Source organism: Equus asinus, chromosome 4, assembly GCF_041296235.1.
Source record: "Equus asinus isolate D_3611 breed Donkey chromosome 4, EquAss-T2T_v2, whole genome shotgun sequence".
Taxonomy (NCBI): domain Eukaryota; kingdom Metazoa; phylum Chordata; class Mammalia; order Perissodactyla; family Equidae; genus Equus; species Equus asinus.
In genome coordinates this window covers 18009093-18024878 of record NC_091793.1, presented here as the reverse complement: position 1 = coordinate 18024878, position 15786 = coordinate 18009093, and the positions used below count along the sequence as shown (strand labels likewise).

The window sequence follows — 15786 nt, the reverse complement described above, 5'->3', positions numbered from 1 at the left end:
ATACAGCATGTGCCCTTTCCAGACTGGCCTCTTTGACTAAGCAGTATGCATTTAAGTTTCCTCCATGTCTTTCTACATCTGGATAGATCCTGTCTTTTTATTGCCAAATGATACTGCAGTGTACGACTCTCCCACAGTTGATCTCGTCACCTGTTGAAGGACTTCTTGGTTGCAGGACATCCCGTTTTTGGCGGTTACGCGTAAAACTGATAGACACATTCACGTGCAGGTTTTTGTTTGGACAGAAGGTTTCAACTCATTTGGGTAAACACCAAGGAGTGCAGCTGCTGGGTGATAAAACTTTGTTTAGCTCTGTACGAAACTGCCAGAGCATCTTCCAAAATGGCCGTGCCGTCAATGAATCAGAGAGATGAAAACTTTATCGTGTTTAATGGCTGCATATTTCATGTTTTTGTCATGCTATAATCTTTTTATATCAAATCCCAAGTTTTAGACATTTGGGCTGTTTTCTTTTTTTCTTACAATTATAAAACAATGTAACAGTGAATAACTGAATCTTTGTGCTCATCTATAAGTTTTACTTTATAACATAAACATCTGGATGTGGAATTGCTGGCACAAAAGGATTTGGAATATTTTGAAGGCTTTATGCTGCTCTCTAGAAAGCTTGTTCATTTAATTGGATGCATATTATTCCATTATTCTACCCTGATTTTTTAAACTATTTTTTTAACATCTTTGTTGTTTCCATTTTATATTATTATAAATAATGACTGCCCTGTGCATACATTTTTGCGCAAAATATAGATTATTTCTTTTCATTTGTTTTTAGAGTGCTTTATTAGTGTCATTTTTTTAGAAAAGTAGCAATTTATGGATAGTTTTATTTTTTAATTATAAGCAAGGATTACATAGTGATTATACTACAGTTTAGGAGTCTTCCACTTGCCTGAAAAAACACAATGATTATCCATCTAATTACCTATCAAATAGGCCATTGATAAGAGTTAAGAGCAAGAATGTAAACTGGCATAACTTTGTGAAAACGGTTTGACAGTGTGTATCAGGGGCCTGAAATGTATACTTACAAGGACTACTAATAAGAGCCCCAAACTGGAGACTGGAATCCCAAATGCCCATCTGCAATAGAATGACATGTACATCCTGTTGTCTTCACACTGTAGAATCTTATACAGCAATGAGGGTGAGCAAGTTACAGCCACTGGCTGAATGATGATGAACAAGCCTCGGAAACATGCAAACAAAAGCCAGACCTGGAGCATGCGTCCTGTGTGACTCCATCTGTGTGAAATCTGGAGACCTAGGTGGTCAGATGACTGGGTCATGGTTGCACTTGGCGTGGGTGGCAGGTAGTGATTAGAAGGAAGAACCGGGCCTTCCAGGGGCTGCACGTCTGTTTCTTGATGTGGGTGCTCATCATATGGACGTGCGCTGTGTGTGGAAATTCACTGAGCTGTACACTTAGGATGTGTGTACCTTTCTGTATGTATATTATACTTCAAGACAGGGTTTAAAAATGTGTGTGTGTGTGCAAGGAAACTCATCACAGGTTAAGGTCCATGCTGGAGAAGTTAGACACCAATATGACAGTAGACGAGGAATAGATCATTATATTATGGTATGTATATGATTATTCAGGTATCAAAATCATTTTCAAAGAATTAAAGTATTAGAGGAGAGTGCTTATAATGTATTAAACTAAAAAAAAAGGACTGAAAGCTATAAATATAAAATGACTCATTTTATTTTCTTATTTGTTCCTTATAATTCACTGGATGAAAGAACACTAGTTAGCCAGTTATCTCTGAATGATAGAAATTAAAGGAGATTTTCCTTTTTTCTGCTTCTCTATGTTTGTCAGATTTTCTCCAATGAGTATATTACTTTTATGATCAGAATAAAATAGGTTATTTAAGAAAAGAGATGCAGTTGCTGGGGAACAGAAAGCAGACTCAGTTGCCCTCCTGCTATTTGTCTGTTCTTCGTTTCCTCTAGACTGAGGTGGCGCTGGAGTCTCTATGTGAGTAAGCAGCTCATTCCTCGAGGCGAATCTCGGAGACAACACATTTTTCTTTTTCATGGTCTGTCATTTTGTATTAAAGTGTACTAAGACACTTTATAAATAGTATTTTGCAAGGAAGTGTAGATGTTTCAGCGTTTGGAGGGTTTTTTGGTGTCCTTAATGTTATGGCTATTTATAGTTAAAATGGAGCGAATAGGAGAATTTTTAGAAATAATGCATTTGTGTACTCTCAGCACATAGTCTTGCATTTTGGCAAAATAACCTTTGTCCAAAGGAAAAAAAAACCCCACATGGTCATGAACCTTTAAAAAGGAACCTCTTCTCTGGGGACGTGAGCTGGGGTGCTGTTTCCTTGTATGCTGAGTAGTAGTAGATGCTGTGTATCCTAACATGTACGGCCATTTCCAGAAAGTGCAGAGACGTTTTCCGCATTTTGTCTCCATATCATGGTCCCGAGACTTTTGCCCAATCAGACCTTTCACTTGCCAGGTGACAGTGATCTAGTGGCCTGAAGTTGTGGAGACAACTGTGAGTTCACTTGTTTGTTCCAAGCATTTTACAAATGTGATAAATTACTGATTTCATTCTTTCCTAAATTACACTAGCATCTTTTTTTCAGTTAAAGCAAATTATAAAACAAGAGAAAAGGAAAACAGGACAGGAGAAAAGGACAGATGATTTAACATGAGGTCAACAGCATCAGGAGTCAGAAGAGCGGCTGTTCAGAGTTGAGCGCTGGGTGTCATGTACGCAGCCTGCACCTTGCTTGTGTAGATTGTGGGATGTCAGTGTGTGTGGAATTTATGAGCCCTTGTCTTTGTTCTGCACCCTTCCTTCATTAGGCGACTACCTGGGTGGAGAAGCCTACTGGGCCGGCGGCCTGCACCTGTACACCCCGCTCCCTTTCCGGCCAGGCCAGGGCGGCTTTGGAGAACTTTTCAGAACACACTTTTTCCTCAACGCAGGAAACCTCTGCAACCTCAACTACGGTATAACTTGGACTATTTAGAAACTGTTATGGTACACTTGACTTCGTGTTTAAAAGCGTAGCACACAAATAGGTGTCTGTCTTGTTAGATTACCTAGTCTTTTAATTTAGGGACCACACCTTCCTTTAAAAAAATTCCTACAACACGGGACACTGTGCCCAGAATAAAGTTGTTTGGTTCAATGAATGAAACATACATGAAAAAATCACCATTGAATGCTGTATTGCAAAGAAAAATTTATTCATTTATTCAGCAAACATTTCTTGAGCACCTGCTCTGTGCCAGTCCTTGTGGCCACGGTGCTGATACGATCAGGTCCTTTCCTCAGGGAGCTCAGGGCCAGAGGAGACTCAGAGCAGGCATGTCCAGCTAGGGGGTGTGAAGAGGCATCTGGAAATCTTCACTGAAGAGAAGGCCCTCAAACCGAGGCTGGGTGCAGGGCTTCCCAGTGGTGGGCGTGGGGAAATGCCCTTTTAGGCAAAGGGCACCGAATGTGCCAGGCCCACAGACTTAAGGAGGCTTGGCTGCTTCAGGGGCAGGGAATAGGTGTGGTCCCAAGCCCTCTCTGGATTTTGGTCCTACTCTCACCTCATGCATTCTCCTTGGGTATCTTGGCCTGGCTTTAAAAATTACAAGGGCCACACAGCGAGGGAGAGAGCCAGGGCTTGTCCGAGGACAGCTGTAGAAGGACAGGGGCCGCATGCTGTTGTTCACACCCCCTTTCTCTTTTCAGGGGAGGGCCCCAAAGCTCACATTCGTAAGCTGGCTGAGTGCATCCGCTGGTCGTACGGTGCCGGGATCGTCCTCAGGCTCGGCAACATCGCTCGGCTGGAGCTTAATTACTGCGTCCCCATGGGCGTGCAGAGGGGTGACAGGTAGGTGCTGCGAGTGCTCCACCGCTGTTTCGCACTTTCTAGCAATTTCATTTTATTCTGGACATGGGTAATCATTTCATCAGTGGCCTTTAATAAAGATTCAAGATTTTAAGAGAAATTGAATAATTAGCAAAAGAATGAGAATGTATGTATTTTTCTCCGTCGAGTTTGGAGGGGGAAGTGCTGTGTTCCCATCCCTTCACCTCACACTGTTTGCGCTTCCTGTTGCCAAGTAGTGGGGGCTCCTGGGGAGGTCTGGCCGGAAGAATCGATGAGGCATTATTGATCCTGCTTGCTGAAAACGGAACGAGATGTTTCCAGTGGGTGACTTTGCAGGTGGGGAGCTGAGGCTGGCGTGGGCAAAGCTTTGCTCCTGGCTGCAGAGGACTCGTTCTCCAAAGCTCTCTCAGCAGCAGACAAACCCACCAGCTTGTCCTTTCTCCGCCCATCATCTTACTGAGCAAGCTCTGCTAAATATTACATGGATGCATTAAATGGCACACGGCCATTTAGAGTTATAGAAATTAATTCCATTTATTGTGTTGTTTGGTATGTGCTGTATACATTTAAGAAAATCCAGAAGTGTTGTCATGGGAGTGTGTGTGGGTCAGCTCGGGCTGCTCGAACAAAATACCACAGACTGAGGGGCTTAAACAGCGGGCATTTGTTCCTCACAGTTCTGGAGGCTGGAAGTCCAAGATAGAGGTGCTGGCAGGTTTGGCTCCTGGGGAGGGCCCACTGCCTGCTTTGCAGATGGCCGCCTTCTCACTGAGTCCGCACGGGTCGGCGGGGGGGCAAGCAAGTGCTCTGGGGTCTCTTATGAGGACACTGATCCCGCCATGGGACCCCACCTTCATAACATATCTAGTTCCCTAATTCCCTCATCTAACCTAATTCCCTCCCCGTGGCCACCACCCCCCCCCACCCCCCCCGCCAGACGCCATCACACGGCGGGTTAGGGCTTCAGCGTGTAAACCTGGGGATGCAGACCTTCTGCCCATCATGTGGTGTCCATGTTGTCTCTTCTCTTGTCACGCTTCTGCCTTCAGTACTCTAGGCTATATTTTTTCTCTTTCGTTTTCTGTTGACACGAGGCCACCAAATGGTGCCGTGTGAGTCATAGCTCGAGTGTCAAGCCTGAAGTTGCAGTTTGTCCTACTTTAAGGAAATGCTGTGCCCATGTACTTGCACTGTCTTCTGCGTAGTGGGTAAGGGAGCCGCGTTAGCCAGCCTCGAATAAAGCCTTAGTGCAGAGGCGCAGTCAGTGTGTGCCTCCCACGCTCATGGTGATCAGCTCAGTCGAGTCTGCTCCCCTTCGTTGTCTCACGGGAAGGCTGACTCAGGCTGCAGGGCTGCCGTGGTCCCCCAGTGAGGTTAGAGCCCTTCTTTCCAGGGCTCTTAATCCACCTCCACTCTCTGCCTGTTCTTTGCACAGAGCAAAAGCCGAAAGGGGTCTAGTGTGGTACAAGCTGTGTGTGTGCTGGAACCTAGCTGCCACCTCGGATCCTGGCTTGACCACTCTGGCTGTGTGACCCAGAGTGAGTTACTTAACCTTGCTGGGTCTCCATTTTCGTGTCCAGACAGTGGGCACTATGATAGCGACTACTTTGCAGGTTTGAGAGCTAAATGACCTAGTGCACACAAAGCCCTTGCAGCCCACCCAGCGTGTTGTCAGTGAATGTTGGTGCTCTTTTGTGTTGTCCTTGCTGCTGGTTTACGTGCCGGGGCCAGCTTTGTACACAGGAAGCAGACAATGTTCCTTTAGGAGGTCTCTTCCCTCCGCCTGTGTGTTGGCACTGCATGGCTGCCCCCGGGTGGCTGTCTGAGACATGCCGTCCATGGGGCGCTGTGTCCTGATTTCAGTGACAGTGCAATGTGGACAAATGGGACTTTTTTTCCTAGAGCAAGTTCTGTTCGTTAGATACCTTCTCAGCTAAGATTCCCGAGACGTCCATGACTTTGGGGACACGAGGCTGGCTTTGCACATCACCTCCTGCAAAGCCTCTTCCCACCACAGCTGTGAGCGCGGGGCCCCCGGCCTGGCAGCCAGGCGAGAGTGGGATCCTCGTGGGAGCTCCAGAGGTGCGGGGGTGCACCTGCCCCAGGGACGCGGCCAGACGTGTGATGCAGGCGGCCAGGCCTACACCTCTCCCCCGCACTGTGCCCTGACTCCCTGGGACCTTGGTAAAGGCAGATGCTGCTGCCCCCCACAGCGGGCCTCAGATGCTGTGTTTCTGACACGCTCTCCCATGAGGCTGGTGTGTGGACCAGCCACGCTTTGAAGAGGGGAGGGCTGGCTGACTCTGTCTTGAGAAAGCCACAGCACTTTCAGCGTAAGGGAGGGCAGTGGCCGTGGGCTATAGCGGGTGCTTGCTTACCTTGTGGGAGACCCAGGCCCAGCTTGGTTTTCCTGTCCAGGCTCCCAGCAGCTCTGGGCAGTGGAGCCTGATGAGCAGACAGGCTCGGCAGTGGCAGTCAGGTCAGCGGCAGAGCCAGGGTGCAGAGCCAGCCTGGCTGAGGCCAAGTGCTTTTCCTCTGCACCGAAACACCAGCGTCAAGAACCGCCTCCCGTCTGAGGGGCCGAAGGTGGCCCCTTCCAGCCCTGCCCGGACTCGGACCTCGGGCCTTCACTGTGGAAGAAACAGCCAGCCTTCTCCCTTGCTTATCTCTACGGCAGATGTTTTGGTTCAAATTTTAATTCTCTACTAACTTCATTATAAGCATTTTTTATTGCACAGAAAACTAGAAGTGCGTGTGGATTTTTAGCCGTAGCTTTAGTGTCTTTCACTGTAATGGCGTTGAGAACTGCCTGCTGCCCTCCGGGCCTGCGTTCTGAGACAGCCATGGACCCCGGGTGCGGCCGCAGGACTGGCCCAGCGCTGTCACTCCCCAGCAGGCTGGGCGTGTGACTTGGGGAAATCCAGTCCCTCCGCTGCCACGTGGTGGCTGCAGTGCTGTCAGAGGCCGCTAGGCGTCACTGTGCTCCAAGAGTCAGGGCCACCGCTCCGAGGAACCGGCTTCGTCCCCCTCCTCACGCCACCTTCACACGGGTGGTTGCAGCACCTTTCCGCTTTACCTCTCTGTCGCTGGGTCAAATTTGAAAATATGCTTCAGAGATTAGTTTCAAATGTGGTTTATTCTCGAAGGAAGCAGCCTGCTGTGCCCGTGGTATTTAAAGACCAGAGCGTGAGGCAGCTGCTCTGTCCCCAGGCCAGGCGCAGCTCTGGTTCCCATCACGGGGCTGCAGCGTATGCTCTTGTATGCAGTGTCCCCTGTGCAGACTCAGCCTGGTACCCTTGAATGTGGTGCTCGCCTTCACGCCGTGTGTGGCTTTGAAGTTTTATCATCAAAATTGGAATTTTGTGAAGGTTGAGTGATGTTGCCAGAATTTAATCTTCATTTCTAAAATTAGGCACCTAGCAGGATAGGGAATTATATGTGTGCATATCGTCCGTAGATTTCCCCCATAGTTAATACAGGCACTCTATAATTAGGATTCAGACCTGTACAAAAGTGGAAAGTTTTGAAGTGTTTGCTAAATTTTCAACTGGAGGTGATTTTTGGCACTGTTGTGTGAGATCTAACAGCATTCTGTCGCTCCGTGCATTACTGAGTGCAGTCCCTGAGGTGATGAATAAGGCGGGCTCGCTGGCAGAGCAGCCCCCTGGAGAAAGACAGGAAGGAGGGTCATCTTGCCTGGGAGGGCAAGGAGGGCCTCCTGGAGGAGGTGATACCCGAGCTGAAGCTTCATGAAGGACAGCTGGGGACTTGCAGGGGAGAGCACTCCAGGCTACAGAAGAGCTGGAGTCAAGGGCTGGGAGCATGAAATGCCAGTGGGCGCCAGGATCCATCACTCTGCAGAGGCAGCAGTGAGGGGCAGGGAAGGCCGGAGGGCCAGCTGGAGGGCTGGAGTGCTGCTCACTCCTTTTGCCCTCTCATCTCTGGCCTTTTCCCTTCGGGTACGTGCCCAGGACTTTGGGTTCTGGCTCTCATCTGGTTGTTCACTGCTGAATTCCCCGTGCCAAGACCAGCGCCTGGCGTTCCCGAGTGATTGCGGGTGAAGGAGTGGGAGCCTGTGGAGGACGCCTCCCTCCTGACGAGGGGGACTGTGCACGGGCACTGAGGGCTCAGCACAGGAGGGTGCCCCGCCCCGTGTGACCTTCCTCAAGAGCCCCATGGTGGGCCTGGTGCTGCCAGGCTGGAGGCAGGTGGAGAGCAGGCAGGGCGGCCTCTGGGATGGCCCTGGAGTGCACGCGGCCAGGCTGCACCGAGACCCTGATGGTGGGACGGGAGGCAGAGACATGTGGGACCTTTTTCTGAGGTGCCTCCTGAGTCGAGTAACGAGGATACAGACACGGTGGACACACAGCTGAAAGATGGGCGTGTTGCCGAGGCCGTCTTGGTGCACCTGGCATTGAGCCACTCTGCAACACCGTTCTGAGTCTTTGCAGTGGGTGTTTTTTCTGTGACGCGTTTGTCTGGTCTCAGCACATAGACCTGTGCCTGTGAAGCTGTTTAGTCTGTGTCCAGTTGCAGTAAATGAGCCTGTCTTGGCATGCCTGCTGGTTCTGAAGTCAGCCAGGGGCTTGACTGACTTGTTACCTTGTAGCTGATTTTCAGACATTTTCCGAAATAGCAGATGCCAGCAGGGACCACTTTCATGGACCTGATAGTGTAAAATGAAAAAACAAGTCGTTTAGGTCCGAGCAGAACGAGGCTGTACAAACACAGTCACAGTTTGCATGGTAGATCTTTGCCTTTTGAGGATGTTGGTGTGGTTTCTGTAGGTCACAAAGGGACTGCAGCTGTCCCTTCTGGTCAGGTGACGTCTGCTGCGGCTGTTGGCTCCCGAGCACCCTTCACCCTGCAGAAGGTCGGCAGCAGCAGTGGCGCTGATCAATCGTGGCTCTGAAGAGATCAGATATTTTGTTCCCTCGCCCGCAGTCATGTTGAAAAGAAAACCTTCATTCCTCACAATTCCTCAGATGGGGCGAGGGCACAGGTGTTATGACAACAGAAACATCAACTTTCTTCTGCATGAAGGAGCCATTCTTGTCCAGTTTTTCTAGAAGTTTTCCACAACTTGCAGAAACACTGTGTTCCACAAGTGTCAGCAGCTGTTTGGATGCCGAATGTCATCTTCCCTGGAAGCTTATGCTTCCTGGCGTTTAGGTCCCGGCCAGGCCTCTTTGTCCCATGTACAGCGCCGGTCTGGCTCCTGAGCTTGGCTTCCAGTGGGCACTGTTGCCTCGGGCCAGCGTGGGGAGTCCGTCCTCCACACCTTGGGTGGTTCTCAGCCTGCTGCACACAAGCATGGCTGTGGAATCTCTGAAATGCAGGTGCTGGGCCGTGGCCCAGGGACTCTTACTCTGGGCATCGCCGGAGGCATGGAAACAGGGAGCCCCAAAGCTGCACGTCCTCCACGGCAGCTGGGGCAGCGAGGCCTGTGCGTGCCCTGCTCCGGGTCCAGGGTCCTGCTCTGCTCCTCCTGCTGTGACCATAGCCATCTCCTCACCCCTCATCCTTCATGCTCATCGGAAAGTGGGCTCGGTGGTCTGTTTGCAGGTTATCAACAGCATTCAGAATAACAGCTGTGAAATGTCTGCTTGTGGCAGGGGTCACAACCAACGTGACCTCTGCGTCCTCCCTTTCCTGGGTCTGGGGCAGGTTCTCAGGGGCAGTCAGGGTCGACTCCGCTAGGGCGGTGGTTACTGCTGTCGTCAGAAATCCCTGGGACCTTCGAGGGCCTGGGCCAGCCCCCAGTTCTGCCGTTCTTCCTCATCCTCTCTGTCCTCCCTGCCCTGTGTTCCGTGTCCTCTCTGCCCTCCGCATCCTCCCCGCTCCCTCCTCCCTCCCATCCCGCCCCCTCCTCCCCATCCTGCTCCTCCCCATCCCGCCCCCTCCTCCCCATCCTGCTCCTCCCTCCCATCCCGCCCCCTCCTCCCCATCCTGCTCCTCCCTCCCATCCCGCCCCCTCCTCCCCATCCTGCTCCTCCCTCCCCATCCCGCCCCCTCCTCCCCATCCTGCTCCTCCCCATCCCGCCCCCTCCTCCCCATCCTGCTCCTCCCTCCCATCCCGCCCCCTCCTCCCCATCCTGCTCCTCCCTCCCATCCCACCCCCTCCTCCCCATCCAGCTCCTCCCTCCCATCCCGCCCCCTCCTCCCCATCCTGCTCCTCCCTCCCATCCTGCTCCTCCATCCCCATCCCGCCCCCTCCTCCCCATCCTGCTCCTCCCTCCCCCTCCCGCCCCCTCCTCCCCATCCTGCTCCTCCCTCCCATCCCGCCCCCTCCTCCCCATCCTGCTCCTCCCTCCCATCCCGCCCCCTCCTCCCCATCCTGCTCCTCCCTCCCCATCCTGCCCCCTCCTCCCCATCCTGCTCCTCCCTCCCCATCCCGCCCCCTCCTCCCCGTCCTCCCTGCTTGCTGTGCTTTGCCAGCTGCTCCTCCACAGCCATTTCTGTTGCGTTCAGCCAGGACACCTCTCATCGCCACTCAGCTCCACACAGAAGGTGCCTCGCAGCTTTCCTCTGGCCTGGTAGCCTTAGAAATAAACACAGCTTTTTCGCCCCCAGAGGTTTTATTGTTCATACACACGTCTCTCCCAGGTCCTTCTTTTCTCTTTTTGCCACTTGGGTCAGGATAGGGAGAGCATAAAGGAGGTGAGGAGGGAGCAACAAAGAGCATTTGTGTCTCCGTTTCCTCCCCTTTTCCTGTCCTCCCAAGGCTGCTGCTTAGACCAGGAGAGGAGGAAGCAGCAGGGGCCGGCAGGTGAGATGGGCGGACAGGAGGACAGGAGGACAGGAGCGCTGGGCTGTGACTGGCCGGTCCCCTTGGGAGAGCGCGAGTGCTGGTGGGGCTTCTGCTGAGGCAGGGCTGCGCACTGATGGCCTCGTGGAGGCGGCCGGGCGAGCCGAGGCCACAGGGTGGACTTCCTGACCTTTGTTCCCTCTTTTTAGGATATGTGATGGTGTCCAGTTTGGAGCTGGGATCCGCTTCCTGTAGCTGCCGCGGAGCGTCCTGCAGCCCCCCGGGGGGAGCTCTGGCCCTGAGCCGCAGCGAGTCACTCGGTGCCACACACTTTCTCTCCAAACGAACACGTTTGGGTGATTCTTTGAGTCTGTGTGCCTCCGTGTCAATAAATTTTAAAGGCAAGGACTCAGGTGCAGCGTGGATATGATTTGCTTTCCCCAGCCGAGTGTCCCACGCTGGCTCTCCCTGAGGACCACGTGGGGTGAGACAGGTGAAGTCGCTGTGAGTTCTGTCACGTGTCCCTGCCCAGGTGGAAGTTACTGTCAGACAGTCCCCAGATGCCTGTTCATCCCAGGCTCGAGTCTCAGTGTTTGGTTCCCCTGTACCGGAATATTCCTCAGAGGCCCAGAGGAAGCTCCGGCCTGCTGGTAGAGGGCGTGTGCGCTCCGGCTCCATGCGCTGAGGGAGACCGTGTGGGCGGGGCTGCAGCCACGGCACCAGGTGTGCGTCACTAAAATGCGTGTGTGCCAATAGGGACACTGAGGCAGAGAGGGCAGGTGTGCTCTCTAGAGAGTAATAGCAGGTTAGCAAGATGAGTGGCTAGGTTCCGGTCGCTGCTCCAGCAAATTACCATGAACCTAGGGGCTTAAAACCACACAGAAAGACCATCTTGCGGCCTGAGGTCAGAAGCCCAAATGGGTCTCACTGGCGGAAATGAGGGTGTCAGCAGGGGTGGCTCGTGGGGAGAATCTGTTTCCTTGCCTTTCAGCTTTTGGGGTGCCTACATTCCTTGGCTGATGGCCCCGTCCTGTCTTTTCAAAGCTGGCAGTGCAGCACCTTCCATCTCCCTCAGGCTTTGCCTTTCTGTGCCCTTTCACGGGCCCTGGGGATTACACTGGGCGTCCCGGACAGTCCAGCTCAGCTCCTTATTTTAAGATCAGCTGGTCAGCAGCCTCGATTCTGTGTGCAACCTGAGTTCCCCTTGTGTTACATAACATTTCACGGCGTCCAGGAATGAGCACGTGGACGTCTCTGGGGGCCGTTTTCTGTCTAACATACCTAGTATCTCTCAAAGTAGTGTTTTCAGGATATGCTTAATTAGTTACATGTGGAAAAACTTCCTTTGAATTCTTCAAAAAACAGCGCCGTATAAAAATGTCCAGGGTTGCAGAGGACGCCCCCTAGGCTTTAGCTGGAATGCGTTCCCATTGGACTTTTTCCCTCTCCGAGCTGGGGCTGCGGCCCCATCACTTTCAGCCCTCCCCTAACCTGTTGTTTGTGTCTTTGCCAAGTAAGCTTGGGGTTTCAGGGGGGCTTGAGTCCAAGGACCCACGTCGTCCTGGGGCCAAGCTCTCAGGCCCCCAAGGACCGTCTCCCCCTCATTGCCTGCGTGAGCTACTGGGATTTGATGGAGAGTATGTCAGAAGACACAGTTCTACCTTTCTTAACAGTTGGGAAGATGGGAAAATATACCTTTTTCCCTTGGATTGTCTTATTGTTTACAGTTTCACATTTATGCCTTTGGCAAAATAGACCCAAGTTGCAGAACTCTTGTGTTCAGAATGTAAGTTAAGACCATAAAATCCGAATGACACAAACCTTCAGCCGCCGCGACCTTTCAGAATTCATCTGGTACGTCCACGGAGAACCCAAGGAAGTCGTTTTCCAAAGGTCAGTGTCTGATCCAGCGAGGCCAGGTCGGCTGGGTCACGGCGCGTGCTCCTTACTGACAGCCCCGCTCCAGCTGTGCACAGCGTGGACACGGTCCATTCACCTGCGCACTCGGGCCTGCTCCTCCTCGAGGTGAAGTGCAAACAGCGGAGGCGCTGGGTGAAAGGAGCATCCCGCTGGAGCTCAGGTGCTGCTAAGCAGGCAGCCTGGAGTGCAAAGCCAGAAGCCCTTCGCAAAGTGCTTTCCGTGAAAGACCGGAAGCCAGGCGTGTTCCCCGTGGGAGGCAGTTTCTCATAGCGGCTCTTTAGGGCGTCGGATGTGATAGAAAGCAAACGTGAAAGGCACAACAAATTCCTCCGCAAAAGCACCAGCGTGCCTCAGTGAGTCTGCATCTTAATTCCTCTCCCATTTTCCTCTAAATACCTGAGCGTTCGGGACTGGAACAGAGTTTGGTATTTGTGTAATTAACCTTTTATTCCACTCTGCAATGAACGGGCCACGAAGCCAGCTTCCTTTTTCTGTTGGAGAATTCTGCTGTTTGCCTTGCTGGAACCCTGCCGCGTCAGTCGTCTTCTGTTTCTAACAGGGAGACTAATGTCAGTGGACCTAATTTTCACGATGCTTGTGGGAGAAGAACCCACTGTGATGGAGCGTGTCCTCTGTGATCGTGAACTTGTGGTGATCTCTGTACACACACTGTGACCTTTTACTCAGCGAGCAGTGCCACCAGCCACGTGTGTGCCCGGCTGCTGTCTGCAAGTCTCATGATCCAGCCGGGGACAGGCTGTTCTGCCAAATGCTACAGTTACTGGAACAAAGGACAGTCAAGGAGGCCACAACGGTGAAGATGTGCCACCAGGCTTGTCAGGCCACTTTTCCCCTTAGCCTGACTTCCATGAAGTCCCTTCTCTTTGACCGCCTCCCCATACCCTGCAGGTCCTTAGGCTAAGAATTCGCCTTAATTCATGGATTTGCTTTTGTTTAAGATCAAATAAACTTATCTTTAGGACAATTAGATGTACTCAAATGCATCATGTTTAAAGATCACCAAAGAGGAGAGGTTTCCTTAGTCTAGAGAACAAAAACGGGAGAATTGCGTTTTAAGTAAAATGAAATGTTTAAAATCAGGCAGCTGTACTCAAAATTCTCAGATGTCTATCTTCTCTTAAACAGTTGGGTCTGACAACAGAAGTCTCCGTTCCTACCCACAGCAGAGGGCTGGAGCTGGGAGGCAGTGTTCCTTTAAGCCAGAGTCTATACCCGCTGGCACGTAGGGGCCTCTCTGGCTCGTGTCTCTCACTCATCTACATTATTCCTGCCTGTGGCTGAGCTGAAGTGGAAGCGTCTGAACGTGTGCGAGGAGGAGGCGAGTTTTGGGGGTGACAGCTGTTGGAAGGTGGGCTCCTGGGTCAGGAGCCCGGCTCTGGGCCTGTGGGCTGTTTACAAAAGCCACTCACTTCTCTCCTCTGGGCCCAGTGTGTCTTCTGTCAGAGGAGGGCATCTGGCTCAGCACCTGTCAGCGATGCTTCCACAGTCGTGGTGGATGCTGCCTCTGGGTCTTCGGGGGCTTTCTGTCCCCCAGGTAAACGCTGGCTGGTCTGACACCGTAGATGGGTTTGCTTGTTTTTGAACGTTAGGGTCAAGGAGTCGCTGTAGGTTCTTGTTTGTGGTCCAGCCCGGACTGGAATCCCCGCCCCGTCACTAAGTGCAGCAGCCTCTGAACCAGGTATGGTGCTCTCTCCACAAGCATGCTCTCAATCCAGCGGAGCCTGTTCGCAAAATGTTCACGCAGTCAGTGATCTCCACAACATGACCTCTTACTAGGAGGCTTTTTAAAGCTTGTTTACCGCCTCCAACATTTGAACTCCAAGAACAATAACTAAATATAAATTTTTTTGCCTCCTTTTTAATTTTGTTACTGATTTCATCAGACGATTATATATACCAGCCGTTCTCAATCTGCTGTTGGTCCCGGGACCCCCCAGCACTGTCAGAAATTAGCCAGGATCTCCAGAGAGCTCTGAGTTGATACTAATCACTTATCATAGTGAAATTAAAACTGAGAATGTAAAAAAATGCTAATTCATTTAAAAACAACAAACTCATTACTTGGTAATGTAAGTAACATTTTTTGAAAAATCTATTTCCAAAAAAAAAAATTTAGTGAAAAGAGCAGAATTGTTTTATAATTTTGCAAATCTCTTTAACACCTATCTTCAAAAACAGGTGGATTCTGGGGTCGGCCCGGTGGTGTAGTGGTTAAGTTCACACGCTCTGCTTCGGTGGCCTGGGGTTTGCAGGTTTGGATCCCGGGCGTGGACCTGGCGCCACTCGTCACGCCTCACTGTGGCAGCATCCCTCATACAATAGAGGGAGACTGGCACAGATGTTAGCTCAGCAACAATCTTTTGTTGAGCAAAAAGAGGAAGATTGGCAACAGATGTTAGCTCAGGGCCAATCTTCCTCACACACACCAAAAAAAACAAAACCACAACAGGTGGGTTCTAACATCTACTTCTGCTTTCAGTTTGTTGCAGTTGAAGTTGTTTAAAGGACATGAAGAAAATCCATCGTCACATCGATGTGTATTAGGAAAAGAGGAGAGTATTTCAGTAACCTTTTTAGATAACTGAATATTCTTTGATACTTCACCAAAACTCAATGAGTCATGGTGTTTTAAATGTTAGGCAATTTGGAATCTGAAACCCTGTCAATGGCTTTTTTACACTGTTAAACTGAGTCCGCTGGTCCATCTGGCCCCCTGACTGCATCTTTCACCCAGCTGGGTTTGCAACATCACACATTGGTCATTTGGGAAATGCTGGGTCACCGAGGTATTCAAATCTTCCAAATGCTGGCACACGTCATGATTATGCAAAATATAAAAGGTCACACTCATTCGTCTCACCACTGAGCTCAACAGAAAATGTGTAAGTATTGGGAGGCCGCCAACCTCACGGTGGCAGATACAAGTTTCCCCAAATTCCAGTTTTCACTTGAAAGCTCACATTTTATGATTGGCAGCAAATTCTGTCAGTTGCTTCCTTGAAGCTCCCTCCTTCATTTTCAAGGAAACGTCTACCAGACACTCAAGTCTGAATACCCACAGTTTGTCGGTTGTTCCTTCAAGTAAAGATGATTGATGCTCCGTGGAAAGAGCGGTGGGTTCCGCCGGGAGCTCAGCTACACCGCACTTTGCTTTGAGACAGATGCACCTCTGTGGGCAGCAGAAGTGCCGGCTTGCTTCCACCGTCACCATGCAGATGTTCAAAGGCC

At 51.1% G+C, this 15786-nt stretch overlaps 1 protein-coding gene across 1 annotated transcript in view; it reads left to right on the top strand.

Annotated features, from left to right (window-relative positions):
* Positions 1-11029, top strand: part of SAMM50 (SAMM50 sorting and assembly machinery component) — a 35678-nt gene extending 24649 nt beyond the window's left edge. The window contains exons 13-15 of the mRNA XM_014864421.3: positions 2848-2994; positions 3728-3869; positions 10827-11029. Coding sequence (XP_014719907.1) covers positions 2848-2994; positions 3728-3869; positions 10827-10872 — 335 coding nt within the window. The 3' untranslated portion in view covers positions 10873-11029. The remainder of the gene's footprint in view (positions 1-2847; positions 2995-3727; positions 3870-10826) is intronic.
* Positions 11030-15786: the final 4757 nt, after the last annotated feature.